The 21,388-nt window shown below is 41.0% G+C and overlaps 1 protein-coding gene across 2 annotated transcripts in view; it reads right to left on the bottom strand.

Annotated features, from left to right (window-relative positions):
* RAD50 (RAD50 double strand break repair protein) overlaps positions 1–7,223 on the bottom strand; it is a 108,211-nt gene extending 100,988 nt beyond the window's left edge. The window contains exons 1-2 of one of the 2 annotated variants that reach the window (XM_006046046.4): positions 6,732–7,221; positions 4,131–4,214 (exon numbers count right to left, since the gene is read on the bottom strand). In XM_006046046.4, coding sequence (XP_006046108.2) covers positions 4,131–4,214; positions 6,732–6,860 — 213 coding nt within the window. In that variant the 5' untranslated portion in view covers positions 6,861–7,221. Of the gene's footprint in view, positions 1–4,130; positions 4,215–6,731 lie in introns of both variants that reach the window. The other variant, XM_044947875.2, reaches the window with a different exon arrangement.
* Positions 7,224–21,388: the final 14,165 nt, after the last annotated feature.

The following is a 21,388-nucleotide window of genomic DNA, read 5'->3' as shown; positions in this document are numbered from 1 at the left end:
GTTTTCTGAGCGGTATCAGTCTTGAGATGCCACCAGCCATTCTCAAAACAGTGTCTGCTAACAGCTGGCAACTACAACCTTACTTTTTAAAAGTCTCCTCTTGTAACTATTACATTTTTAGATACTAAAATTGTTTTACAAAATAACAAAAAGAAGACATGTATGATGATCAACAGCTTATATTATTTATGTGTTAATATCACATCCAAGGTTAAAACCTAGTTAGATTAAACTAGACAACTGGCTACCTGGTTACAAGTCTCCCCAAAGCACTAGGTCCAAACTGGGTTTCAGGCTTATTTTCCTGAGAAGAAATGAGATCTGTTTTGTCTATTAATGTCAGGTTGTCCAACCAACTGAGTCGATAACACCCACATCAAATCACACTGGGCTAACAGAAGCAGACATCAAAAATATGTAAGATCATGCCAAATGGCTCCATCCCTTCTGACAGGGTAATCCCAGTACTGACTCTATATGGACCAGGATCAAAACTGCTACCATATATAACCTGGTTCTTACTCCTGCTTGGGCCCTGGTTATAATAGTTCATTTATTGGTTTTTGGCCCCTGCCTTTTTAATCTACTTGTTAAGTTTGTCTCTTCCAGATTACAGTAGTTTCATATCAAGATAATGGCGATGCGGAGATGCCAGTCACTCCTCAGAACAGATCCTGCTGGTGTAACAAGAGAGGTCATCCTGGGCCCCTTATTGAGACAGGGTGAGAGCTCTGCGACCCCAACTAGGTAGGCTTACAAGCCCCATGCCAGCCCAAAAGACAGACCTTCACCCTTTATCCTCCCAATAAAGATTTCTTGGGGTTCACATCTCTCAGGGGGGATTTGAGACAGGAGATAGATGTGCCCCGGGCTGAGCAGCTGGAGTTTGTCCCCTGTGGACAGATACTCCAAGACGAAAATAACAGCAGAAGTGAGGAGGACCTGAGCCCTGCCCAGATAGAAACCACATATTTCTCATTCTTGAGGTCAAGGAGACATTCCCAACAACACATGCACGGAAAGGCTCCTAAGGGGCCAAAAAAAAGGGGGAACCACCCCATGGTAGATGATGTCAACCTGCCCATAGGCCTCTTCACTAGAATCCACCTTGGCTGCGAAATGTGCGCTCACACAGGGGAGGACCTTGAGTTAAATCAAATACAGGCTCAGAACCAGGCAAAGTAATATGACTGGCCAGAGGAAACCTGGAAGGAATGCCCCATATAAGTGATTCAAACTACCTCCAGGGCATGATTCTCTGAGGCTGCTCATGTGAGTCTATTCATACATATTCTTTTTCTTTCAAATAAACACTTAACATGTTTCACGATTTTCTGTCTCTGTGGAAATTAATTTCTACAAAACCAATGGGCCAGGGCCTTGTCAGTGACCACTGGCCCTGATGGTCTAGAGTCTAGGATTCGGTGCTCTATCGCAGCCTGACTTCCGTCTCTGGCCAGGGAGCCAAAATCCTGCTTCAAGCCACTGCAGGCCAAGATTGCCCAAGATCACTTTCATAATCAGAGTTATCTTTAGCCATATAAAAGTAGAAACAATTTAAAAGACCATCAACAGTGCTTCAGTTAAATAAGCTAGAGAATATAAACTCAATTGAATACTATTAAGTAATTAAAAATAATGAAAGTGAAAGTGAAGTCGCCCAGTCATGTCCGACTCTTCACGACCCCATGGACTGCAGCCCATCAGGCTCCTCCGTCCATAGCATTTTCCAGGCAAGAGTACTGGAGTGGGGTGCCATTGCCTTCTCCAAAAAATAATGAAACAAAAGTATATATATCTTAACATATCTGCAGGTGGCGCAGTGGTAAAGAATCCATCTGCCAATGCAGGAGACACTGGTTTGTTTCCTGGGTTGGGAAGATCCGTGGGAGAAGGCAACCCACGCCAGTATTCTTGTCTGGGAAATACCATGGACAGAGGAGCCTGGAGGGCTACAGTTCATGGGGCCACAAGAGTTGGACATGACTTAGCAACTAAAAAAACAGCAACAAAAATATCACAAAATAAATACTTGATTTGTATAATAGTCAAAATAAAATTCTATTGATGTATTAAAATATTTATGTGAGTGTATTTGTATACACACAGAGGTTTTTTTTTCCATAAACACACAAAAAAGCCTGGAAGAAATACACAACAAACTCTTGGGAAGCAGGGGTAATGAGAGGCACAGGACCTCACTACACATCCGCCAAAGTAAAACCTACTTCGGGAAGAGAGATAAATCAGGAGTTTGGGATTAGCAGATACATAGTAATATATATAAGATAAGCAAGAGTGAACAGGCAACAATATTCTATATCTTGTAATAACCTATAATGGAAAATTATCTTAAAAAATACACACATATCACTGAATCACTTTTCTGTATACCTGAAACTAATGCAATATTGTGAATCAACTATACTGCAATAAAAAAAGGAAAAAAATAAAAAAATACACACATATCACTGAATCACTTTTCTGTATACCTGAAACTAATGCAATATTGTGAATCAACTATACTGCAATAAAAAAAGGAAAAAAATAAAAAAATACACACATATCACTGAATCACTTTTCTGTATACCTGAAACTAATGCAATATTGTGAATCAACTATACTGCAATAAAAAAAGGAAAATAAAAAAAGGATAAACCAAAATGTATATAGAAAAGTCTATGTCCTAAACACAAATAGTTAAAACACCATAATTCAAAGATTCATACACAGACTTTCATCATGGTACATTTTAATGAAAAACTAAAAGCAAGGCTAAATATAAGAAAATGATGCAATCATTAAAAATGTTCATAAAAGGTTAGGTGTTTTAAGTAGAAAATATTTCAGACAAAGAAGTACAAAGATTTAAAAAACACCCATGTACATATAAACAATAGAATATTACTCAGCCATTAAAAAGAATCCATTTGAATCAGTTCTAATGAGGTGGATGAAACTGGAACCTATTATACAGAGTGAAGTAAGTCAGAAAGAAAAACACCAATATAGTATACTAACCCATATATATGGAATTTAGAAAGATGGTAACGATGACCCTATATGCAAGAGAGACACAAGATGAGAGACACAGATGTAAAGAACAGTCTTTTGGACTCTGAGGGAGAAGGCGAGGGTGGGATGATTTGAGGGAGTAGTGTTGAAACGTGAAGCAGATCGCCGGTCCAGGTTCAGTGCATAAGACAGGGTGCTCAGGGCTGGTTCACTAGGATGACTCTGGGGGATGGGATCGGGAGGGAGGTGGGCGAGGGGTTCTGGATGCGGAACACATGTGCAGCCGTGGCTGACTCATGTCAATGTATGACAAAAACCACTACAATATTGTAAAGTAATTAGCCTCCAGTTAAATAAATTAATAAAATAAAAAGCACCCATGTACCAAACACCCAGACTAAGAATTTAATATAGTTTTTAATAACACAGGACTAGATGATAATGTTAGATGGAAGAAAAGCTCAGAATACAAAATTAAGAGTATGATTTCAGCTACTTAAGACAGTACGTAAAGGAGAAGAAACACATGAAAATGTCAACAATGGCTATCACTCACTGACTGTACATGAGTGACTTCAATATCTCATATTTTTCCACTGCCAAGTTTTCTACAATGAGCTATCACTTTTATCATTATAAAAATTTTATTAAAAAAATGTTTCTGGAGTAGGAAATGGCAACCCACTCCAGTATTTTTGCCTGGAAAATCCCATGGACAGAGGAGCCTGGTAAGCTACAGTCCATGGGGTTGCAGAGTTGGACGTAACTGAGCACGCACATACAAAACAGAATCAGACTCACAGAGAACAGACTTGTGGTTGTCAAGGAGACGAGGGGAGGCGGAGGGATGGACTGGGAGTTTGGAGTTAGCAGATGCAAACTATTACATTTAACATGGATACACAACAGGGTCCAACTCTATAGTACAGGGAGCTATATTCAATATCCTGTAATAAGCCATGATGGAAAAGAATATGAAAAAGAATATATATAACTGAATCACTTTGCTATGCAGAAATTAACACAATTAACACAAATTAACACAATCAAATCAACTATACTTCAATAAAATTAAAAAACAAAAGAAAAAAAAGATGTTTCACTGGCATCATTACCTTGGGATCATGAACAAATGTATTTCCTTTGGTTCCAGGAGGAAAATCTCCAGTACAAATATATTTTAGACATTCAATGATAGTCTAAAGAAATAGAAAATTATATTATTTACTTATTAGAAAACTGCAGAATTTAACCATAAAATGTTAATTCATTATAAATGTTTATAAAAAAGACTAAAATATATGATTAGGTAAATTTTGATATTATAAAACGTGATGTATAAATATAGAAAAGCTATATAATTAAGAAGGTATACTGAAATAAAAAATAATTATTATTTTGGGAGGAAATTTTTCTATTTCTAATTAAAATTAAACTAAGTTTTTAATAACAATGGCTTAAACAGCTCACCATAGCTGATTATACTATATTGTATAAATGAAATTTATTGAGAGTGAAACTTAAATGTTTTCACACACACACAAGGATAAAAAGTGAGGCTGATACCCTGCAGGGCCCTGTGGGGCTCCTGGGCACAAGGACTTTCTGTGTTCCCCATTTCTTTGACTATAGGAAGCAGCCTTCATTCACCCTCCATGACCTTCCCTGAGTTCCAAAGGGCAGATTCAAGCAATAAAGTTATTTAGGGGAGGGAGGGGAGGAGACCAGAGAGAGACAGTCAAGAGCAGCCTTGGGTCAAGGTCCTGTTTCCCTACCAACAGATACACACACTATCACAATATCTTTGAGCTACTCTGCAGATACGGACGGAGAAGGCCCTGGCACCCCACTCCAGTACTCTTGCCTGGAAAATTCCATGGATGGAGGAGCCTGGTGGGCTGCAGTCCATGGGGTCGCAAAGAGTTGGACACGACTGAGCGACTTCACTTTCACTTCTCACTTTCATGCATTGGAGAAGGAAATGGCAACCCACTCCAGTGTTCTTGCCTGGAGACTCCCATGGACAGAGGAGCATGGTGGGCTACTGTCTATGGGGTCGCACAGAGTTGGACACAACTGAATCGATTTAGCAGCAGCAGCAGCAGCAATACCGAAACCCCTCCAGGTGGGATGCTGCCCAGGACATGCAGACCCCAGAGTAATTACACCTGAGGGTTGATGATGTTGACTCCTACTTCCTCACTATCAGAAGAATGGCCAGGAGCTAATCACGCTGTTACTATAAAACTTGTCACTATATTCCCCAGTTGGGGACACATGGTTTGGAGGGCATGAGCCCACTGTGTCCCCCTTTCCATGGCAAAGCAATAAAGCTACCCTTTTCTACTTCACCCAAAACTGTCTCCAGGATTTAATTTGGCAACGTTGTACAGAGAAGCTGAGCTTTCTGGTTCAAGGTGATAGATGTGTTAACTAACTAAAAGAAGAGAAACCTTTTGGGGAACACATGTTTGTCAAATCACCATGATGTATACTTTAAATAGCCTACAATGTATATGCCATTATACTCCAACAAAGCTGAATTTTTTTTAAAGTTGAAACAAAACAAATGGCTAGTATCAACCTTATTATGTGACAGGTACTGTACTAACCACTTTTACATACATTAAGCATTTAATTCTCACATTAACCCTAGGCCATAGAAACTATTTTTAACATCCATTTTATAAATGAGAAAACTAAGGCAAAGAACATTTAGGTCACTTTTGCCCAGTCACACAATAAATGGAGAAGCAAAAAAAAAAAAAATTCTGTATTCAAGCAGCTAGGGCTCATAAACACTAAACATACTAACCTCTCTATCAGTACCACTTAATATAGTGCTTAGGTACATAAAAAAGCATCAGTAAATAATCTTTCTACATAAACAAATAAAGAAGAGTCTGGCATTTAACTCAATACCAAACCTTGTCTTTCTCTATGCTTTCCACTTCCTCTTCTCCCTGTTACAATGATACCACCTTGCTTTTCTCAAACCACCCTTTCAGACCAGAGATCCTCTTGGCTACACTTCTTTCATAAGTGCATACCATTCCAGGGCTCAACTCAAATTTCTAAATATTTCCAGGGTTTTAAAAAGTCACAGTATATATGCTGTGCTTAACCTTTATTTGAACTAGGTAAGAGCATCCCAACAATAAAATGGTTTCCCAATTTAACCAAGCCCCAATGGATGTTTCATTTTAAAACTGTTATTTACCTAGTCATTATGCTTAGTCGGGATAGTCGGTTTTCTTAAAGTCATACATTTATATTTATATTTTATAACAACAACAACAACAAAATCCCGAACGGGGACAACTACCAGGAAATAAATGCTATGCCATGAGAATAAAGAGAATTAAGAAAACATGAATATAGAAGAAAAAAAAAAAAAAAGTTCCTGTGGGGCTCTGAGCTCCGTAAGCTCACGCAGTTAGCTCCCGGCCTCTCGGGATTCTCAAAAAAACCTTGTCTACTGTACAGCAGTGGACAAAAGTCTGGTCGGCGCCTCAGGTGACAGACACCTGAAGGCCACACGAAGCCATGCTCCTGGGCACGGAAGTCAGCTGACGACGCAGGTGTACCCTGGGGCCCCAGGAGCTGAGTCATACTGACTCCTCTCACCCTAGAGTTCTGAACTCTGCAGATATTCTACTCCAGATTTGTAACACGTGGCGACCCATAAACTGAAGGCGGCTCCTTAGAGGACTTACCGTTTTCCCCGCCCCATTGGGTCCAACCAAAATTGTAAGGGGACTGAAGAAAGTGATAATTTGTTTATCTTTATCCTCTATTCCAAAACTCCGCACGCCCTGAATGCTCATCTTTTCGATCCGGGACATGTTTGCAAACGTTTCGTTTCTCAACAGCTGGGGTCTAGATCCCGGGGCCCACCAAAGTTTAGCAGCGAGGCCGGAGCACAGCAAGAACGGGTCGTAAGGACTCCAGCGTCTTGGAAGGGTCCAGGTGGGACCGTCCCTCCCACAGTGGCTTTCTTCCCTGCTGAAGGACGAGAGCGGGGGTGGGGGCCAGCCCGGGGCTGCCTACGACACACGCGGGCAGTACCCCAGGCCCAGGGAGCCCGAGACGGAGGAACTCACAGACTCCCGCCTTGGCTACGCCGCGGGTCAGGTGGGTTGCTGCGCCGGCGCGCGTTTACGCCGCAGGCGCGGGGCAGGCCGGGAAGTCGGAAGCTAGGTGCGCGCGCAGGTTTACAGTCTGAGGCGGTTGCGTGCCAGGTCTTGAAAGCGGCTTGTGTCTCCTAGCTGCTGACCGAGGGAGGAGGGGCGAGAGGGAGGGGAGGGGAGGGGAGGGGAGGGGCAGGGGTGAGGCGCTTCTCAGTTCAGTTCAGTCGCTCAGTCGTGTCTAACTCTTTGCGACCCCATGGACCGCAGCAGGCCAGGCTTCCCTGTCCATCACCAACTCCCGGAGCTTGCTCAAACTCATGTCCGTCGAGTGGGTGATGCCATCCAGCCATCTCATCCTCTGTCGTCCCCTTCTCCTCCTGCACTCAATCTTTCCCAGCGTCAGGGTCGTTTCTAATGAGTCAGTTCTTCGCCTTAGGTGGCCGAACTATTGGAGTTTCAGCTTCAGCATCAGTCCTTCCAATGAATAGTCGGGGCTGATTTCCTTTAGGATTGACTGGTTTGATCTTGCAGTCCAAGGGACTCTCAAGAGTCTTCTCCAACACCACAGTTCAAAAGCATCAATTCTTTGGGCTCAGCTTTCTTTATAGTCCAACTCGCACATCCATATATGACTACTGGGAAAACCATAACTTTGACTAGATGGACCTTTGTTGACAAGTAATATCTTTGCTTTTTAATACGCTGTGTTTATCATAGTTTTTCTTCCAAGGAGCAAGCGTCCTTTAATTTCAAGCCTGCAGTCACCATCTGCAGTGATTTTGGAGCCCCCCAAAATAGTCTCTCACTGTTTCTATTGTTTCCCCATCTATCTGCCATGAAGTGATGGGACCGGATGCCATGATCTTAGTTTTTTGAATGTTGAGTTTTAAGACAACTTTTTCACTCTCCTCTTTCACTTTCATCAAGAGGCTCTTTAGTTCTTCTTTGCTTTCTGCCATAAGGGTGGTGTTATCTGCGTATCTGAAATTATTGATGTTTCTCCCAGCAATCTTGATTCCAGCTTCAGCTTCATCCAGCCTGACATTTCATATGCCATACTCTGCATATAAGTTAAATAAGCAGAGTGACAATACACAGCCTTGACATACTTGTTTCCAGATTTGGAACTTGTCTGTTTTTTCATGTCTGGCTCTAACTGTTGCTTCTTGACCTGCACACAGATTTCTCAGGAGGCAGGTCAGGTGGTCTGGTATTCCCATCTCTTGAAGAATTTTCCACATTTTGTTGTGATCCACATAGTCAAAGGCTTTGGGGTAGTTAATAAAGCAGAAGTAGATGTTTTTCTGGACTTCTCTTGCTTTTTCGATGATCGTATAGATGTTGGCCCTTAGATCTCTGGTTCCTCTGCCTTTTCTAAATCCAGCTTGAACATCTGGAAATTCACAGTTTGTGTACTGTTGATGCCTGGCTTGGAGAATTTTTAGCATTACTTTGCTAGCTAGTGTGAGATGAGTGCAATTGTGTGGCAGTTTGAACATTCTTTGACATTGCCTTTCTTTGGGATTGAAATGAAAACTGACTTTTGCCAGTCCTGCCCACTGCTGGGTTTTCCAAATTTGCTGGCATATTGAGTATAGTGCTTTAACAGCATCATTTTTTAGGATTTGAAATAGCTCAGCTGGAATTTCATCACCTCCACTGGCTTTGTTTGTCGTGCTGCTTCCTAAGGCCCACTTGACTTTGCATTCCAGGATATCTGGCTCTAGGTGAGTGATCACACCATTGTAGTTATCTGGGTCATGAAGATCTTTTCTGTAGAGTTCTTCTGTGTATTCTTGCTACCTCTTCTTAATATCTTCTGCTTCTGTTAGGTCCATACCATTTCTGTCCATTTTGTGCTCATCTTTGCATGAAATGTTCCCTTGGTACGTCTAATTTTCTTGTGATCTCTGGTCTTTCCCATTATATTGGTTTCCTCTATTTATTTGCATTGATCATTAAGGAAGACTTTCTTATCTCCCCATGCTATTCTTTGTAACTCTGCATTCAAATGGGTATATCTTTCCTTTTCTCCTTTGCCTTTAGCGTCTCTTCTTTTCTCAGCTATTTGTAAGGCCTCTTCAAACAACCATTTTGCCTTTTTGCATTTCTTTTTCTTGGGGATGGTCTTGATCACTGCCTCCTGTACAATGTCACGAACCTCTGTCCATAGTTCTTCAGGCACTCTATCAGATCTAATCCCTTGAATCTATTTGTCACTTCCATAAGCCTCTTGTCCTTATCCATGAGGGCAGACAGAAGGAAAACCACAATCACAGAAAACTAATCAAACTGATCACATGGACTACAGCCTTGTGTAACTCAATGAAACTATGAGCCATGCCATTTGGGGCCACCCAAGACAGACGGGTCATGGTGGAGAGTTCTGACAAAATGTGGTCCCCTGGAGAAGGGAATGGCAAACCACTTCAATATTTTTGCCTTGAGAACCCCATGAACAGTATGAAAAGGCAAAAAGATAGGACACCGAAAGATGAACTCCCCAGGTTTGTAAGAGCCCAATATGCTACTGAGAAGAGTGGAGCAATAATTCCAGAAAGAATGAAGAGATGGAAGCAAAGTGAAAATAGTGCCCAGTTGTGGATGTTACTGGTGATGGAAGTAAAGTCCGATGCTGTGAAGAACAATATTGCTGAGGAACCTGGAATGTTAGGTCCATGAATCAAGGCAAATTGGAAGTGGTCAAACAGGATATAGCAAGAGTAAACCCTGACATTTTAGGAATCAGTGAACTAAAATGGACTGGAATGGGTGAATGGAATGGATGACCATTATATCTACTCCTGTGGGCAAGCATCCCTTAGAGGAAATGGAGTAGCCCTCATAGTCAACAAAAGGGTCAGAGGTACAGTACTTGGGTGCAGTCTCAAAAATGACAGAATGGTCTCTGTCCATTTCCAAGGCAAACCATTCAATATCATAGTAATCCAAGGCTAAGCCCCAACCAGTAATGCTGAAGAAGCTGTAGTTGAACAGTTCTATGAAGAACTACAAGACCTTCTAGAACTAACACCCAAAAAAAGATGTCCTTTTCATCATAGGGGAGTGGAATGCAAAAGTAGGAAGTTGAGAGATACCTGGAGTAACAGGCAAATTTACCCTTGGACTACAAAATGAAGCAGGGCAAAGGCTAACAGAGTTCTGCTAAGAGACTGCACTGGTCATAGCAAACACCCTCTTCCAACAACACAGGAGAAGACACGACACATATACATCAACAGATGGTCAATACTGAAATCAGATTGATTATATTTGGAGCCATTGGAGAAGCTCTATACAGTCAGCAGAAATAAGACCAGAAGCTGACTGTGGCTCAGATCATGAACTCCTTATTGCCAAATTCAGACTTAAATTGAAGAAAGTAGGGAAAACCACTAGAGCATTCAGGTATGACCTAAATCAGATCCCTTACAATTATTCAGAGGCAGCACTGAGAGACACTAACACTAAGGGATGCGAAGACTTGAGATGGCCAGGGATTCCCAAAGTGTGATCGTGTGATCTCGGGACACCTGGAGTGGAATGGGGGGTATGGTGTCCATTCTGGTCAAAGCTGTTTTTCTAACGAAACTAAGATGTTATTTGCTTACTTTTGCCTGGAGAGTCCCATGGACCGAGGAGCCTGGTGGGCTGCAGTCCATGGGGTCGCTAGAGTCAGACACGACTGAGCGACTTCACTTTCACTTTTCACTTTCATGCATTGGAGAAGGAAATGGCAACCCACTCCAGTGTTCTTGCCTGGAGAATCCCAGGGACAGGGAAGCCTGGTTGGCTGCCGTCTATGGGGTCGCACAGAGTCGGACACGACTGAAGCAACTTAGCAGCAGCAGCCGCCGTGCACTCTCAGTGGCTATTAATGTACTGTGTTTTAGTAATCACGTGATGTCAGAGACACCATCGAAATGATGGTTGATGGACTGTAGGCAGGTATGTTCTCGTGACTTTTTTAAAACTCAGATTTAGCTCCTAATTGAGTAAATATTAATAATTATAACTCACATAAAAGCTCTTTTGGATCCTCAGTAGTTTCTACAAGTGCAGACAGGAATTTAATACCAAAAAATTGTAAACTACTATTGTAGACCAAAAGCTGTTATAAGACTCTGTGTGTTTCCACTCAGTCACTCAGTTGTGTCCCATTCTGTGATCCCATGAACTGTATCCTGCCAAGCTCCACTTTGCATGGAATTTTCCAGGCAAGAATACTGGAGTGGGTTGCCATTTCCTTCTCCAGGGGATCTTCCAGACCCATGGATCAAAACCTATGTCTCCTGCAACTCCTGCACTGGCAGGCAAATTCTTTACTATTGAGCCACCTGGGAAGCCCATGTTATAAGACTATAAAATTACACAAATATGTGTAAAGGAAATCCACTTTTATAAGCAAAACTAATTGGTGTTGTTTGGGCGGGGGCTCTAAAGTGCTCTGGTACCATAGTCCTTTATGTCTCAGCACAAAGAAGAATTCATCCAGAGCTAAGTGATAAGAAGTGATTTATTAGAATAGGACACTTGTGAGGCTTACATGCTGGCGAGTGAGCGATGCTGCACCCTGAGAATTTACTGGACTACAGTTTTATAATCAAAGGAAAAATGCGGAAGGGAAGAAAGGCTTCTTTGTCTTTCTTGAGTAGATGTCATGCTTCCATCATCGGTTCCTTCTCCAGATTGAGGAGGGGAGTTTTCTTGTCCCTACTGGGTCAAGCTAGTTCCACAAATTATTGTTGTCTGTGTGTGCAGAGAGCATGTTGTAGGGAATCTTTAATTTTCTGAGCTCACTGGGCAGTTTGTGGGTCTCATGCCACAATTATTTCATTGTTTTGGGGCACGTCGCGTGCTTCTGCTGCATGGTTTTGTTGCTAAGCAAACGTGCTTGGTTTTGTGGTTAAGCAAACCTATTTTCTCAAGTAATCATTAACTTACGTACCTATCATTAGCATACATATTTTTTTCTACTTACCATCCCCTAGTGGGATTAGCAATGGCAACCCACTCCAGTGCTCTTGCCTGGAGAATCCCATGGACGGGGGAGCCTGGTGGGCTGCAGTCCATGGGGTTGCTGGGAGCCAGACACGACTAAGCGACTTCACTTTCACCTTTAGCTCTCATGCGTTGGAGAAGGAAATGGCAACCCACTCCAGTGTTCTTGCCTGGAGGGTCCCAGGGACGGGAGAGCCTGTTGGGCTGCCGTCTGTGGGGTCGCACAGAGTCGGACATGACTGGAGTGACTTAGCAGCAGCAGTGGGATTAGATATTTAATTACCTACTTTGTACCTTCACTCTGTCCCTATCATAAGTACCACCACAAGAAAGGAATAGACACCTTTAGAATAAGAGGTTTTCATTGTTAACACTAGCAAGCGGGTACTCTTTTTGCCCCCTTCTGATGTCTATGTCAGAAGCTTTCTCTATCTCCTTTATACTTTAATAAAACTTTATTACACACAAAAAAAATAAAATAAAATAAGAGGTTTTGTTATGCAGGATGAATACTGTACATCATCATGGGTATTTTTAACAACACTATATTATATACTTAAAAATTTGCCTAGAGGGTAGATCTTGTGTTAACTGTTCTTATCACAAAAAATATATATAATAGAAAATAAGATGAGAAGAAACTTTTGGAGGTGATGGATATATCAATGGCATTGAACATTTGGACAACCAGACATTATATGTCTCCTGCTGTGGTCTTAATATAAAGTAGCCCACATTACCTTTTATGAAGTTAGATTAAGACAAAATTTAACTTGAATCTTTAGCACCTTTAGATTAAGCTTCCTGTTTATAAGAAGTATTAATAATAACATGAGGATGAAAAAGGCAAATCTGGAAGGCAGAATGTGTTACAAGACATTGCCCCAGACTCTCCGATTAGTGTCATTAAAATAAGGAGTTTTGTAGATTCTATAAGACTGTGGAAAACTTTAGCCAAAAAAAATAATCAGAGAAGTAAAAATAGGCAGAAACAAAGAAAAACAACAAAGGAGACCAAATAATAATGTGGTCATTAAACATAGTTGAGGACCTTCAATTTCTTCACAAGGGCCGTAGATAATACTCTGAGCCATATCCTGTGAGCTGTCTTACACAAATATGGAAACCTCCACCAGGTGGAAGACGTTAACTACATGATGATCAGACCATAGTCGTGACGTAAGGTGCCTCAATTCCGAGAATCAGTCTCAAGGAAATGGGAAAAACTGACCATGGAACTGAAGATTAACTGTATCCAAAACAATCAAAATGATGCTGGTCAGACTACCAGTGATTTCAACATGGATGCCAGAGCTGACTGTGCTGTTTCTGCATGGTGCCCCTCCCTCTGCCTATAACAGTGCTTGCCCCCTGATTGAGGGAAGGGGGAGGGGCAGCTTTTGGACAGAAATCCATCTTTCCTCCACCTCCGCTGCTCCTGTTGCTGGCATCCAAAATAGAGCAAGCCTTCTTTTCCACCACCCTGGCCTCTTTATTGGCTTTTGAGCAGTGAGCAGCCAGACCCCACTTTTGCTAATGGTAGGAACCTATAGAATCTATAAAACTAAGGTAACAACTGTAGGAGGAGGGGTGGAAAGATTTGCAATAAAAATGATTAATTTTTAAAAAGACTAAAAAGTCAGATCAGTCAAGTTCCCAGTTCTCAGTAAGCTACTACTTAAAAATGTTTCTTCACTTATAATCAATGAAAGGGAAACTTTCATTATAAATAAAATACCGTGAAATACCTATTAGTGTACCTATTAGTAAATCTCTTTATAATACTTTCTGACAAAACCTTGTCTTTTTCTGATATTGATATCAGTGTGCCAGCTTGCTTTTTTTTGTGTATTTGTTCTATTTATTTATTTATGGCTGTGCTGGGTCTTTGGTGCATTGCGCTGGGTTTCTTGAGTTCTGGTGAGTTTGCTCTCTAGTTGTGGTGTGCGGGCTTCTCATTATGGTGGTTTCTCTTGTTGCAGAGCACTGGCTCTAGGGCATGCTGGCTTAGTTACCCTTAGACATGTGGAATCTTCCTGGACCAGTTACCAAACCTGTGTCCCTTGTGTTGGCAGGCAGATTCTTAACCACTTGACTACCAGGGAAGGTCTATCAACTTTCCTTTGATTAGTATTTGTCTAGGGTGTCTTTCTGAGGCTTCCCAGGTGGCTCAATGGTAAAAAATCTCCTGCCAATGCAGGAGAAACAGGTTGGGCCCCTGGGTCAGGAAGATCCCATGGAGGAGGAAATGGCAACCTGCTCTAGTATTCTTGCCTGGAAAACTCCATGGACAGAGGAGTCTGGCAGGCTATAGTCCATAGGGTTGCAAAGAGTGAGATACAACTGGGCACAAACGCATGCACGCACGCAATGTGTCTTTCTATCCTTTGATTTTTAAACCCTTTTAATGTCATTTTAGGCTTCAGGTGGCTCAATGGGTAAAGAATATGCAGGAAACACAAGAGAGGCAGGTTCCATCTCTGGGCTGGGAGGACCCCCTGGAGACAGACATCCCTTGGAGAAGGCAACCCACTCCAGTATTCTTGCCTGGAGAACCCCATGGACAGAGGACCCTGGTGGGCTATATAGTCCATGGGGTTGCAAAGAGTCAGACACTACTGAATTGATGGAGCACAGTGTCATTTTGCATGAAGTGAACTGTTATTCCTGATAAATTTGATTGTATTTCTCATATTTTGTGCTTTTTCCTTCTATTTCTCCTTATAGGTTTCTGGATTGACGGAGTTTTCAGTATTCTCTTGTTGTATTTTTCTGGTTTTGAAGTTGCACATTCTATTTTGATTCTTTTAATAGCTATCCTTGAATTTTTCACCTGCCTATTTTGAAATCTGAAGTTAATATCTTAAATATCCTTTCAAACAGGATAAGAACCACTGAATTTAATTCCATCTTAAGTTTCCACATTATCAGTGTTTCGAATATTTTTCCATATTGTCTTGAAAGACCCTAATCTATTTTCTAAACCAGGATTATTTATGTTTACCAACATATTTATCAACCTTTTTTATTAGCACTTCTTCTTTGGTTCATTTTTTATTAGCACTTCTTTTTTGGTTCATTTCATAGCACTCCATTTCTCTCATTATATTCTAGTGCTAAAGAACCTTGAGGGAAAGAAATCCATCCCACAGAGCTGATATCAAGATTAAACAAAGTTATTTTGTGAAAGTGCTTTATAAATGGTAAAACACAGGCTTCCCTGGTGGCTTAGTGGTAAAGAATCCACCTGCCAATGCAGGAGACATGGGTTCAATCCCTCATCCAGAAAGATGACACACAGCTAAGCCCATGCACCACAACTGTTGAACCTGTGCTCCAGAGTCGGGGAGCCACAGCTTCTGAAGACTGTGCACCCTAGATCCCATGCTCCACAGCAGGAGAAGCCCGTGCACTGCAACTATGGTAGCCCCTGCTCGCTGTAACTAGACAAAAAAGGCCGCGCAGCCATGAAGACCCAGAATAGCCAAAAATAAATAAAGTTGTTTTTTAATGGTACAACACTGTAAAAATATGATTTATTTTTTGTGCATTGAATATTTTTACAGGGTTTATCTGGTAAAATGTAACAAAGCTATTGAAATGAGCATGTAAGTTTCTCAGCATAAGGAAATATTTTTTAAATTATACGTAGAGCTTTTTAGTAGCATTATTTGTAATTGTGGAATACTAGCAACAACCCAAATGGTGAGGTAAACTGTGGTACACCAATTTCATCTAACTTTAAAAATGGCTTCTCCAGTGGCTCAGTGGTAAATAATCTGCCTGCCAGTGCAGGAGACACAGGAGATATGGGTTTGATCCCTGGGTTGGGATGGTCCCCTGGAAAGGAAATGGCAACACACTCCAGTATTCTTGCCTGGAAAATCTCATGGACGGAAGAGCCTTGTGGGCTGCAGTCCATGGGGTCACAAAGAGTCAGGCACAACTGAGCACATAGGCATGCAACCTTTAAAATACTACATGGAGGAGAAGTATTAATAAGCAAAAAAAGATAAAATTCCACGTTTTCATTGATTATAACTCTGTAAAGCTGTCTTAGTAAAGACTGGAAGTGGTCAACAAAAATCTGATAGTTGCTATGCCAAGGGGAAGTTGTTCTGTGTTTATTTTCCTATGATGTTATTCATTAATTTAAAAATTATTCAAAAGATATACTTGGAGATTGAAAGGATGAGAGTTAGAGTAAGATCAAGAAAAAGAAAGAGATGCTATCATTTTACATTTAGTCACTGCAAAAAAAAAAAATGTGGCAGCATGCTCTGTTGATTGATTAGAATCAATTCATAGAAAAGTCATTTGACCTTAATGACTATACAGTTAGTAAAAACAAAACAAAACAAAACACTTATCCTTATCAGTTTTTAAAAACCATGTTGCCAATTTGGAAGCCACTAATAGAGACAAAGGGCTTTCCTTGTAGCTCAGTCGGTAAAGAATCTGCCTGCAGTGCAGGAGACCTGGGTTCAATCCCTGGGTTGGGAAGGTCACCTGGAGAAGCAAATGGCAACCCACTCCAGTATCCTTGCCTGGAAAATCTCATGGACAGAGGAGCCTGGTGGGCTGCAGTACATGGGGTTGCAAAGAGTCTGGCATCACTGAGTGACTAACACTTACTTACTTCCTTTCTTACTAATAAAGATTTTAGGAAAACAGGATGGGTGCTGCCTACTAATACAACTTTTCAACAACAAAGTCCTTCTTCTAGACTATAAAATTATTAGTAATTCTTTAAAATTCTGTGTACTGATTGCTAATTTCTTTCTAGTCTCCTAAAACAACGTGGGGTTTTTGTAAATGACATGGTAGTTGACATTGACTTGTTCTCTATCGATGAGCTTACAATTTTGCTCTATCCTTTTTCCAGGAGTCCTACCAAAGTTTCTGTCATCAGGCTCTTAGCCCCAGGGAACAGACTCCTTCTGTTTCTACAGTATTCACATTAATGTGTTCATCTAACACAACCATATTTGTTGTGTTAGTTGCTTAGTGTGTCCGACTCTTTGCAACTCCATTGACTGTAGCAATGGACACAACTAAGGGCCTGATTGTTTATTCAATAAACATTAATTGAGAGTATACAATAAGCTGCTCAATGAGGATAAAGAAATCAATTAAATAAAACCCTTATTCTCAAGGTGTTTACAATCTAGTGAAGTTAAAAAGTTCCCAAGTGCATGACACTTACAGGATACAAAGTCTTTTTACATAATAATATAAACAATCATTAACTTTTTTCAACTTGCAAGGTTATTTTTAATAGCCTTTTTATTTTATGTAGCTTTAGATTTGCAGGAAAGTTGCACGATTATAGAGAGAGTTCTGAGATACTCTGTGCCCAGTTCCCTCTCTTGTTCATGCTATCATAGTATATATGTCACAGCTGGGTAACCAACACCGGCACATTACCAGACTCCACCGTTTTGAGAGGGTTTTCTTAGTTTTTCCTTATCCTTTGTCTGTCTGGGACCTCATCCAGCATACTACATTGCATTTAGTCATCATGTTGTTTTAAATTACTCCGGGCTGTGACAGTTTTCAGACTTTACTTGTTTTTGATCACCTTGACAGTTTAAGAGTACTGGTCAGGTATTTATTCCTTCAGTTTGGGTATGTGTAGCATTTTTCTCATGGTTAGATAGAGGTTTTGAGTTTGCGGGGAGTAAGACCACAAAAATAAAATGCCCTTCTCATTACACCATGTTAAGGGAACACACAAGCAACATGACCTATGACTGCTGATGTTGACCTTGATCACCCAGCTGAAGTTTGCCAGGTTTCTCCATTGCAAAGTTATTCCTCTCATAATCCCCTTTCCAGACTGCACTCTTTGAATTGTATCCTACACTTATCTTAAATGTATCCCACACTGAAAGGGAATTATACTCCATTTCCTTGAGGCTAGAATATCTACAAAAATTACTTGGTTATCCATTTCAAATAGAGCAGAGTGTACACGTCGGTCCCAAACTCCCTGTCTTCTCTCTTCCTCCATTCTTCCCCCCCAGTACTGAACCCTGGCAACCATAAATTCATTAGCTAAGTCTGTGAGTCTGTTTCTGTTTCGTAAATAAGTTCATTTGTATCATTTCTTTTTTAGAAATGGATAACCAACAAGGTCCTACTGTACAGCACAAGGAACTCTGCTCAATGTTGTGGGGCAGCCAAATGCCAGGGAGGTTTGAGGGAGAGTGGATACATGTATATGTTTGGCTGAGTCCCTTTGCCATCCATCTGAAACTATCCCAACATTGTTAATTGACTATACTTCAATATAAAATAAAAAATTTTAATTACCTGGAATTCTGCACGAGAGATTAAAATGATTCACTTTTGTTTGAAGTTTTACAATAAACCTCTTTCAAATACATTATTTTATGGTCCCTGTTCAGAGAGAGTTTGTAATCAGATTGGGGAGATCAGACTAACAGAGGAATAGTTAATGACTTATGACAATATTATAAGAAATGTAATCCTGTACATTCATGTTCATAATGGCATTATTCACAATAGCTAAAAGATGGAAGCAACCCTAAATGTCCACTGATAAATGAATGGATAAACAAAATGTGATATATACATACAATGGAAGATTCCAGGCTCTCACTGCCATGGCCTGAGTTTAATCCCTGATTGTGGAACTAATCCCACAGGCAGTGTGGCATGATCAAAAAAAAAAAAAAAAAGAGGAAGGAAATTCTGCCACATGCTATGAGATGGATGAACCTTGAGGACTCTATTCTAGGTGAAATAAGCCAGTCAGTAAATGACAAATACTGTATGATTCCACTTATGTGAGTTACCTAGAACAGTCAAATCTGCGGGGACAGAAAGTAGAAGCGTGGTTGCCAGGGGCTGGGAGGGAGCGGGGAAAAAGAGAGTTGTTTAATGTGTACAGAGTTTCAGCTTTGCAAGATAAAAAAGTGTTCTGGAAATGGGTTGTACAACATTATGAATGTACTTAACACTACTGAACTACGTACTTTAAAATGGTTGACGCCACATTTTATGTTACATGCATTTTACCACAGTTTTTAAAAACTTTGAGGTATCTAATTTTGAATAAGAGGATTTTTAAATAACTTGCCCTCCAATAGGGACCCACGGTTATACTATAGATCAGAGGCTGAGAAACAGCACCCTGTATGGTTTTGAAAACTATGAATTGCCAACATTTAAAAATCAGGAGATTGTACATGATACTCAGGATTTCTGGCTTCTTTGAAAAATTGGATGATTTGGCAACATAAGCCCAAGGATGTCACATGGCAACAGTCAGCTGGAGCTGAGCAGCGCTTGCCACCTGGAGACAGGCCACTCTGCTGCAGTTTTCTGCAGCCCCACCATCTGTGTTGGATCACGCCTGGCCCATTTCACTCATTTTTGTAACCAGCCAGCATGACTCCCCAAAAATGGTGGTTGGTGAGCTTTTCTCCTGCTTTAGTGAATTCTAGTACAGTGGTATCTTAGTCCTCCACCACCTAGATTCCCTGTGCAACTCTATAACAGGGAGAAGTTTAAAACTCAGAACTTTGTGTATTTAAGGTACTAAAATAACAAGTCACATGGCAGTTGCTCTGAAACCTTCATCTAAGCCCACACTTTCTCGGCGCAGCCCGTAAAAGTCAAGGAAAAACAGCAAACTCTCTGTGAAATCTTCCGGGGAGAGAAGGCTCTGCTATGATCAGCTTTGGTTTTGAGAGCACCATTTTAAGAGCACCATGACTAGTCTATTGTGATTCCTACCTCACTACCTCACTCCTGAAGTCTCAAAAAAAAAAAAAAAAAAAGGTTTTTCGAGTGTTCAAACAGAGTCCAAAAGTTTAGCACAAACAAAACCAGATGTGAAGGCTGCCACTGAACTCCCACACTACTTTTAACCTATCTGTTCAGAGGTGTGACTACACACACAGGGCATCGACACAGAACCACTTTGGGAGGCTCACTGAAATTCTCCATCACAAGCCATGGCTTACACCTGCATTATGTGTGCTCAGGCCAGGGAAGAAGGAGGAATGTGGTCTAGAAGAGGGCCCCATTTTACTCCCTCCCGGAATTATGTGGCCTACCCAGGGTGTGAAAGGATTTCCCCCCACTTTGTGGGATGTGAACGTGATGGATATTTTTGGTTGCCTTCCTAGGATCTAGGTCCCTCTTACTACTACCTAGGACCCCAGATTTCTCAGCTAGGCAATTCAAGTGGGATGAAGCCCACCTCCAGCTACATGGAGAGCTAATCAGTATATCACATAGCCCTGGCCACAGTTTAGGGGGGAACATAGGATCAAGGGTGAATAAGGCTGAATTCTAGAACTTATAATTGAACAATCAGAAAAACACAATTTGCTTTCCTCTGTGGCTCATGAACAGGGTACATATAGATTTAAAAGTTTGGACATCATATTGGGTCTACAGTGACCCAAGGAATGGGTCACTGGCTGAGAATGGAGACAAAAGTCCCTGAGGCAAGCAACATAAAGGAGCCTCCACCCTGGATCATTTGACTGTATGAGATAACAAGTCCCTCATTTGGCTTCAACCAGTTTGAGTTAGGTTTTGATTACTGGCAATAGAAAGAAAGTGAAAGTTAAGTTGCTCAGTTGTGTCCAACTCTTTGTGACCCCGTGGACGGTATCCCACCAGGCTCCTCCATCCATGGGATTCTCCAGGCAAGAATACTGGAGTGGGTTGCCATTTCCTTCTCCAGGGGATCTTCCCAACCCAGGGATCCAACCCAGGTCTCCCACATTGCAGGTAGATGCTTCAACCTCTGAGCCACTAGAAAGGATCCTAATCAAGAGTGCAGTGAACACAACCTGACTGCTAAGTTTTGATGGTCTCTAATCACCATCTTCAATCACCAGTATTTTCAATTTCTTTCTTACAACTGCATTAGAGTTTACTTGATCTGAAAATAACTTCTCAGCATTTATGTATTTCAGCATAAAATTCTATGTAGTGGTTTACCTTATACTTCTTTTTATACTCATCTTTTAAAAGGAAATTCAATCTTCTGACTTTAAGACATGCAAATGTGGGGCAATGATATATCAGTCTAAGGATTTTCTTTGGTAACAAGAAACGTTTTTAAAGGGGAAAAATAGGGATTTTGATTATTATTAAAAGATAAACGTAAAACTATAAGATACAGGCATTGGAAATATTTAGTTTCATGATATGCCACTATTAAGCATTCTCTATCTGATTGTTAGAAATTATTCATT

Source organism: Bubalus bubalis, chromosome 9 (assembly GCF_019923935.1).
Source record: "Bubalus bubalis isolate 160015118507 breed Murrah chromosome 9, NDDB_SH_1, whole genome shotgun sequence".
In the NCBI taxonomy this organism is placed as follows: domain Eukaryota; kingdom Metazoa; phylum Chordata; class Mammalia; order Artiodactyla; family Bovidae; genus Bubalus; species Bubalus bubalis.
Note: the sequence above shows the minus strand (reverse complement) of the source record. Positions and strands in the feature narration are given on the sequence as shown.